General features: G+C 39.5%; 1 protein-coding gene across 1 annotated transcript in view; it reads right to left on the bottom strand.

The window, feature by feature from the left end:
• Nucleotides 1–8762, bottom strand: part of LOC108977786 (protein CEPU-1-like) — a gene marked incomplete at its 3' end in the record, with an annotated part of 46930 nt that extends 38168 nt beyond the window's left edge. Inside the window, exon 1 of the mRNA XM_018947692.1 lies at nt 8639–8762. Coding sequence (XP_018803237.1) covers nt 8639–8762 — 124 coding nt within the window. The remainder of the gene's footprint in view (nt 1–8638) is intronic.
• Between the last annotated feature and the right edge of the window lie 751 nt (nt 8763–9513).

The raw sequence follows: 9513 nt of genomic DNA on the forward strand, positions 1-9513 counted from the left end.
CAAATCGATAGAACTCAAAGGAGTTCCTAGAATCAAGCATTCTGCCCCCTTGAATTCGGTAGGTGCTTGCAGGTTGCGAAAACTTAATCGCGACAGATCCAACTTTGAGACGCAAATGATGAGGTGGCATACCGAGCTTCTCCACAGTATTTAGAAATTCCACGGGATAAATCACGGCGACGTCTTCATTGACAAGACGATCGATCGATTTGTATTAGCGCAAATTTCCCGGAACTTGACTTTGAATGTTTCAGTTTAAGTCAACAACATCGGTATATTTGGTAGCTAACTTTGCGCGTGCACTTAAGGAATCGTAGTTATGATAATTTGTCCAATGTCCGAACATTCGTGATTAGTTCATTTTTTGCGAATTGATAAACGGCAAATGGAATTCATATCAAACCACCGGAAGCATCGAAAGGAATTGACCCATTTCCAGTTCTTAGCGAATACAATATAAAATGTCTTCGGCAATGTCATTTTTGTTGGTATCGCATAATTGATGCGGGTTTGAAGGCTGATATGTTAAAATGAACATCGCGAAAAGTGTGCGTCCTTCATTTTCATTCGAAGTAGCTATCGCATCGTACATCATTTGATTCCAGTGAGTATCATGTTCCAGCAGTTGTAATTGATTGCTGGCTTCTCCAAAATTTTCATTCACCATTCACAGTACCCAGTGACTCAAATGAAGTTGAACTGCGTACATTAATCAATAGAAATCAAAGGTAGGAGCAATCGTTTTTTTTTTTTTTGGTGGATTGTGTAAATTCGTCCTAATACATTAGTTGAGAGCTCACCTGGATCTCCATCTACTGGTTGGCCTTGCCTTCTTCGTAACTATTTCTTCGACGATGCATTCCATGTATAATTTCAAGATATTTCCGAATAGAGCAATTCTCTCGCAAACGGATCACAGAGGCAAGTTGAGAAAAAACTCGTAAATGTTAATTTTTTTTGTTGGCGGTGTTTCCACCTGTTGTACCGTATTCTCTGTGTTGAAATACATTCTTTAGCTATTCTCCAAATGAACTGCGTCACGCACAGTCGGAAAAGGTTTATGAATTGCAAAAATAAATATCCCGCAAAGCGATTTAATGCAGTTCACGTATCGATCGTATCGTACTCAACATTGATATGAGTTTTTAATGTGATTTAGACAATAATGGCGAATATGGTACAATCCATGTGTTGTCAACTTCGACATTCACTCTTCTAAGTTGAATGCTGAATGTTCTGCCATCGTCTTCTGGTGGGCAACGCCGTTAGAGTTGATATCCATCATTTCCAGTTTATGTTTCCAAAAGAAAAGAACGTGGATAGTGTTTCGTGCATTTATTGCCAGAGAAACAAACCGAAGTGAGATTGTAGTGTCCGCAAGGGCCTTGAACCATATTGGTTTTCATCACTTCGTATAATACTGGATCTTTCTCTGCATCAAGAATTTCCGCAGAAATGATTCCATCAATTTGATCTGGTGGATCTAAAATCCACTGTCCAAAGAAGAATGTGTGCGTGCGGCAAATCTGTCTTTTGCCACTCAACAGAGTATATCTATCATCTAACAATACCACATATACGTTTCTTCAAGATAAAGTCGATCAAACATCGTAAATGTTGTTTGAAAAGTCATACTGTGACGTCGTGACGACGGTTGCTGATTGACCGCGATTCATAATTGCGCACGTATGTCATCGCATTCTGGAAGTACTCGGTCATGTGCCTTGGGCTACCAATGTATGTTGATGCCAAAAAGAACTCCGACCCATATTAGAGCAACCTCGTTGTTCCATCGTAACAAATTTCAATCTGTAATTGATCACTTTGTGTGTAGCACACAGAAAGTTTTCACTGAGTAATTCGCAATAATCTTTTTTTCTGAATAACCGGAATAAAGAAAGCAAACGACAAATTTGAGCGATTCACATAAATAAAACTAAAAAAAATTTGGATGAAAAAAAGTTACTTTTTAGAATTGTCCAATTTTCCGACTTTTCCTCACGAAAAGCATACGGTTTTTTTATTTCAAACCTTTTCCCAGCGAGCAACCTCTGAAAATGTCATCAAGATTGGTTCATCCGTTCTCCAGCTGTTACTAACTAACAAACATTCATTCGTTTGTATGGGATGTTTTTAGGGCTTTTCCGGCAATTATTCGAATTTTTCTCACCGTAAAAACCATCTTTGAGGCTCAGCGAACATTTAAAAAAAGAMTTGGCCAAATTGGAAACGGGCGTTGTTGAGTTATGCGCTTACCAACACATTCTGCGAATCATTTTTATATATAAGATGAACTTTAATGAACCAAATATGTATGTACCATTTTTGTCGACCACTTTTTGCCATTATTCCATCAAAACTTTTCTGGGTAAACTTGTCGTGAAGCTAACGTTACTCCATTAAGGGAATTCCGCATTGACCGAACAAAYGGTAGTGCGATGGTGCAAGGTCCTATATGGTGGATGCATCAAACCTTCCCAGCCAAGCTTTCGCAGTTTTTTCCGAGTCATCAAAGATATGTGTGGTCTAGCTTTGTCCTGATTGAAGACGAAGCCCTTTCTGTTGTTTAGTTCTGGTTGGCAGTTGTTGGCAGCAAAATGTAGAATCAATCGTTCGACCAGGCYCTAGTAGCTCATAGTAGATGATTAATTTTAAATCTCACCAAATACTCGGCATTATCTTTCGAGGCATCAATCCTAGCTTTCCGACCATTTCTTGAACTTTATCGCACATTATTGTCGTGTTTGATCCACTTATTGTCTCCTGCTACAATTCGCTTCAGAAATGGTTCGATTGCATCTCGTTTCAGCAAAGAATCGCAGAGGTTAATTCGGTTCATTAAATTTTTCATAGACAAATCATGTGATACCCAAACATCGAGCTTCTTGTTGTAGCCATCCTTTATTAATTGATTCAAAATCGTTTGAYGATGAATGCTAAGTTACTTAGCGATGTCATGGCGGCTTATGCAACGGTCCTGGTCAATATTTTCCATAATTTCATCGACTTTTTGAACGATAAATCGACYAGAGCGAGGTGCATATTTTACATTGAAATTTCCAGTATAGAGCGAASCATTGTTGTGTTACACGCATTGATACATCATCGTGTCCGTTATCTYAACAAATTTTATTTGTCGCTTGCGTWACATTCYTCCCTATTTTATACAAAAATTTCAAAATATATCGRATATATTCATTATTTTCAYTAATTTTTGAACAGCTAARTTTTGCTTAAATGAAACTTAAAATCTCATCTTTCCAACTGGTATGACACAATGTGGTAGCACTGGACATATATGACTGSAACGACATATATGACTGACAAAATACCCAATATTTATTTATAAAATGTTTATCCAATATTTATTTATCCAACTGTACAAATTTGAAATGAGTAGCCTTAATTATGTACACAAATTTATTTTACTTATTTATGTATATGGTTCTGTAGGTATTTGATGCATACCTCAATCTGTATGTATTTTGTGCAATTTTTCAAGTATGCAGTTTTATTGATTTGGAAGTAACTGTGAACCACAAACTAAATTTGAATCTACATTTATCTTCCATGACCCTCTTAGATTTGTTAAAAGTCCATCTKTGGTGCGGTCTATACTCGAGTGTCAGTGATCAGTGCTTCAGTAATCAAGTCCATTCAGAGAAATTAGAGTTCGTTCAAAAACAATTTACATTGGAATTCCCGGTTAAACCTTCGCCCATATACTAACTGTTTAAAACTTATAAATCTACCTCTGTTCAATAGTCGTAGGGAAATGCATGGTATAATATTTCTTGTAAAACTTATGAATGGGTCAGTCATTAGTTCATCTGCATACATCCACAATATTAAGGTTCCCGTTCGCTCAACCAGGCAATTTAGACCTTCACGTTTAAAATTTTCTAGATAAAATTTTGAGTTAAACAAACCATTTCGCCGTATAAGCCACGATTTCATTTCTCATTCCAGCACATTTTATCTAACAGACTCACTCTGTACTAATAAAAAGGTTATTTTATCTACTCCTATCAAGTAACATTTAAAAGCAATAAACTTACTTTATTCTAATTCTTAATTTGGGGGATCAGATTTTTGGTTTTGTAGCTGAGCAGCTTAAGGTCGCAACGCTTAAAAACTATCCTACCTTTTATGGCTCAGCCAATTCTGCTCATTTGCGGATTGCGCTCATCATATCGGTGGAGAAGGAGGAAGGTAATCGTTGGGTAGTATATTATTACTAAATATAATTTTTGCAATATTATGTTAAATTTATTYTAAAATACTAACTTTTMTCAGCAATATAACCAGTTAGAGYAAAAATATCGAGCCAACAATTTGGCATAGGTAATGTTATTGTACCCAAGTCGTACCAAATTTTCACAAAATCTTCTTTTTAACAAATATAACTTACCTACAGCTTCATGGCGTAAACTTTTAATGTGGTTTTCGCTCTTATTCATCATATAATAGTGGCTAAATGAAAAATTACGTCCAAATATGCCCCTCCTTAATGCGATCCTTTGTGCTAAATTTCATTTTAATAACTTTATTTATGGCTTAGTTATGACACTTTATAGGTTGTCGGTTTCCGCCATTTTGTGGGCGTAGCAGTGGGCCGATTTTGCCCATCTTCGAACTTAACCTTCTTATGGAGAAAAGAAATACGTATACCAAGTTTCATCATGATATCTCAATTTTTACTCAAGTTACAGCTTGCACGGATGGACGCACAGACGGACAGACGGACGGACGAACAGACAGACATCCGGATTTCAACTCTACTACTCACCCTCATCACTTTGGTATATATAACCCTATATCTGACTCTTTTAGTTTTAGGACTTACAAACAACCGTTATATGAACAAAACTAGATATAATACTCTCTTTAGCAGAGACTATAAAAATAGTCAAACCGAAAAACGTTCAAAGCGACCTCAATAGAAGCTTCAATAGACCCCAAGCAAGTAGCCACAAAAATTTAAAGAGAAGMTATTTTAAAAACCAATTGTTCACATCCGAACAATATAAACAAACGTCATGCGAACTTTGTAGAGGAAGTCACAAACTCAAATCGTGCGAAAAATTCAAAAAAATGAATATTAGCGATCGAAACAATTTCGTAAGAACAAAAAAAAATTATGCACCAAATGCTTGTCACATGCGCATACGCTTAAAGATTGCGAAAGCAAATTTAATTGCGTTTAGTGCCATAAAAGACATCATTCAATGTTACATATAACAAATTTTCCAGCTCACCGCCAAACAGCGCAAACATAAAAAGAGCAACAGGTTTAGTTGCAACAACAAATTCTGAAAACTGCCAAGAAGCGCCATGCTGCTCAGAGGCGTTGAAAACCCAAACGCTACATAGCGAAAATCACAGTARGGTACTATTATCCACAGCAGTTGTCTCCATCGAACACCGAGRARAACTGTTTAAACTCAGAGCCTTAWTAGAVCAARGATCACAACGATCATTTATAGCGTCTAGGRCACRAAACAGGCTACAGTTGCCAACAAAASTGGCCAATTTTGAAATCACGGGAATGGGCGGAAGAGTTGTTCAAAACTCAAATAAAATCTGCCCCATTACCATCTTTTCCCCCAAAGCGGATAAGCGCATACAAGCAGATGATATTATTAATTAACCAATATGCTACCAAGCCATCACATAATCAGCCACTTGGCTACACGTGTCTAGTGCTGACAACCCTGCCGATGTAGGTACAAGGGGGTGCAAGCCTCTGCACCTTGCAACCACCACTCTTTGGTGGAATGGTCCTCGATGGTTAAAAGAATCCCCCGATTCTTGGCCACGATCGCCCATGCGCAATATAATTGCCCCCGAAAGTCGAAAAATCGACTACTTTCACACGACATTGGATGATACTGACATCCTAGAGCGATTCTCCTCAAACCCCAGAGCACTCAGGGTAATCGCTTACATGTTAAATTTCATCAAGCGACTCAAAATTAGAGTGAAAGGAGAACCCACGCTATACTCCCAAGGCGATACATTGACGCATCTAGACCTAGAAAAGGCAAAGGTCGCTCTTATCACTTATACTCAGTCGCGCCACTTCTGCTGCGAGATGTCACTACTAAGAGAATCAAAGCCGGTTGACAAAAAGAGCTCACTCTTAGTACTAAATCCATTTCTGGATACGAAAGGTCTTCTTCGTGCTAATGGTCGGCTTGCTAACTCAAGCCTGACATATAACGAACGCCATCCTCTAATAACACCAGAGAAGTCTGGACTTGCAACATTGCTACTCAAGTATATACACATATTAATGTTGCACGCGGAACATCGCCTAATGCAACATATAATTCTATATTCTATTCTATTCTATTCTATATTCCCCGACTTAAGCCTCAAATAAAAAAGTGCATTTTCATGTGCAAGATCTGCACTATGCATAAACAGAAGATGAGGACGCAGAATATGGCAGCACTTCCACCGGAACGCTGCAACTCTGCTTTTCACCGTTACAGGTGTCGGTTTTGCTGGGCCTTTTCAGATAAAGGCGCCCATGATAAGGTCTCCCACAATAATGAAAGGCTACGTGGCTGTCTTTGTCTGTTTTGCGACAAAAGCAGTGCACCTCGAGCTATGTACCAATCTGACAAGAGGCTTTTCTCGCGGCATTTTCTCCCTTCGTCGAACGACGCGGTTTTCCGTCCAAAGTTGTGAGCGACAATGGAAAAACCTTTATCGGGGCTCAAAGAGACACAGAAAAACAGTTTGTGGACTTTATAAAACAAGTCTCCCCTGAGATTTTACAAAAGTACCTCATATAAGTGGTTTGTGGGAATCAGCTGTAAAAAGCTTCAAATCCCACTTCAAAAAGGCAGCTGGAAACCACAAATTCAATTACGAAGTATTTACAACACTATTAATTCGCATTGAAGCCGTTCTCAATTCACGGCCACTAACAACACTCTCGCAAGGTCCCTCAGATCTCACAGCCCTAACTCCAGGGCGCCTTCTCAAAGGAGCACCCATTCTGGCCACACCTGAGACAGGCGTGGAGTCGCTATCCTTATTAAATCGATGGGAGAGAATTAAAATTCTCCATCATAATTTCAGTCGTAATTGAAAAGAAGACTATTTAAAGGACCTCCACAAGAGGTATCGATGTAAGACATCAGAAAATGCGACAAAGCTTGGAGATTGTGTACTTATTAACGACGATTGTCTCCCACCTACCGAGTGGCGACTTGGCCGTATAGAAGAGCTCCATAACGGCGCAGATGGTCACATCCGGGTCGTTGATCTCCGTACTCAAAGCGGAATACTCACCAGAAAGCTGGTTAAATTATGCTTGTACCAACCGCGGATAGTAGCGAAAATCCGATACTAAATATCCAAACATAATCCCGAAACAGAAACAAAAGTAAATCAAACAATGAAACAAAACCCCAACGCGCAGCCAACTGTTAACAATAACAATAAAAATTACAGAAATGGTCGGTCAATACGACGACCCAGTCATGCCACACAATGTGGCACAATCGCACATTTCATTTATATACTACCATGTATATTCAAGTACAATTTTTTACGGAGATCAAGATGGACGTGGACATGCCTACTACACCAACCCCAATTGTTCGGTCGGCAACCAACGTGGTACGCACTGGGCCTATCCCTACGCCCCGTCCAACCAATGCTACTGCATCAACTACCGCTTCTGGTAGTGGCTCACGAGCAGCCCCATTAACGCCATCCGCCCAAGCCGAGCCGCGTCGCATCCGATGCCCGCTATGTCGCCGGAAACACCGACTACAGCACTGTGGGCTCTTTAAGGAGTTATCGCCGACACAACGCCAGCGTGTTGCCCATGCACATGAGTACTGCTTCAACTGCCTGTCGCACACACATGTGACGCAGGAATGCGCTCTCGACGATTTATGCCACACGTGTGGCAGACCACATCACACGCTGCTGCACAGGACCCCACGACGCGATGTAGGTCGGCCAACTGCCACAAGCACGGGTAGATCGAGGCAAGCAACCCGGACGGTACGACGCCGAACCACTGCAGCCCGGCCTGAGCCCCATCAATGGCGTCCGCACCACGTTGCACCGACCAGGCGTCGTCCAAAAGCGCCACAGCATCGCCCCGCTACAGGACTCAGCAACGTAGTTGCAACTCTCCAGCAACTACAGACATTGCTAGGCTGAATATTCGCCTAGGGGGGCCGGGCTAAATGAGATAAGCCCCCCCCGCCCTTATGCCACTACACCAATACACCACACACACCGAGTCCACATTCCACAGGACCCGCACATCAACACCACCCACAAACACACGCCACACTGGTCAAAAGGCTTTTCTTCAGTCTCGTTTTGATCCGCAATCAAAACCTACGCATCGCCGCTGTGATCCTCGCGCCCTCTCGATCATCATATATCATTCCGTAATATTGTCTAATTAAAAATAACTTGAACCTCATTTTCCACATTTGTAAATAAATTAAAATATCTAATTAAATTAACCTTAAATTACCTTTACAAACTAACCGGGTGYTTTAGTTAAAGAAGTGGAAGTGGTAAGTGGCAAAAGACAAAAAGTGAAAGTGGGTATCTTCTTAAACATTGCTTTCTCTTAACAATTAGGTTTCATACTCACCTTTGTCAGGTAATAAATTCGTATATGTGTCATCTCTAATATCCTCGAGCAACTCTTCGTCATGTTTTATCTCTACGGTGAATAGAACAASCAAGGAGCGATAAATCGAATTCAGTGAAGTCATAGCAATATCATGTTACCAAAAGCGTATTAAGAGGTAACAGCAGCATGACATATCCATAGGTTRGTTTTCACAAGCACACAGGTTTCAAGTGGATGTTGATCAATTAATGAAAGTAGATGAAATRTAAAAGGAAAGAAATAATTACATGACTTTACATATATATAATATCAATTAACCTTTGTTGCAAGCTAATGAGACACGACCTACTTCTCAATTTAGAAATAGTTATATCCCAAGCCAAAATAATTTCTAGGGGGCATGAATAAATATGTTAAGGCTTACTACAATCAGGATTTCATTCTCTTAATGATAAGAATTGTTAAATTTTTAATTTCGCGTTTATTTTGTTATTTTTGTTCAGTATTGTTTGGCATTTCATTATTGAATGACTTATCCATGAACAACCATTACAAATCGCWCAACTCTATAATCGAAATTCGCGTTTTGGAAATAATACGCTTTGCGCTCTTACTTATGGTCAACATAATCGGCCTACTGAGCGTACAATTCGCAGCTTTATCAMCCATCTTGAGCTCTAGCATTCAATATTGGATAATATTTGACCTATATTTGACTGACTTGACGTGATTTCCAGCTMGTTGTAAAAATAATTTTGAATGGAGAAAGTATACAATATTAAATTGAAAGCGTACAAAATACAGTTTGTGMATAAACTGAAACCTCTCGACCTTTCCAAGAAACATGTCTTCGCTCTATYTCTGAAAGGTTAGAAGAAGATTCAACGTTTTCA

Source organism: Bactrocera latifrons, unplaced genomic scaffold (assembly GCF_001853355.1).
Source record: "Bactrocera latifrons isolate USDA-ARS-PBARC rearing strain unplaced genomic scaffold, ASM185335v1 scaffold_950, whole genome shotgun sequence".
NCBI classification, from domain to species: domain Eukaryota; kingdom Metazoa; phylum Arthropoda; class Insecta; order Diptera; family Tephritidae; genus Bactrocera; species Bactrocera latifrons.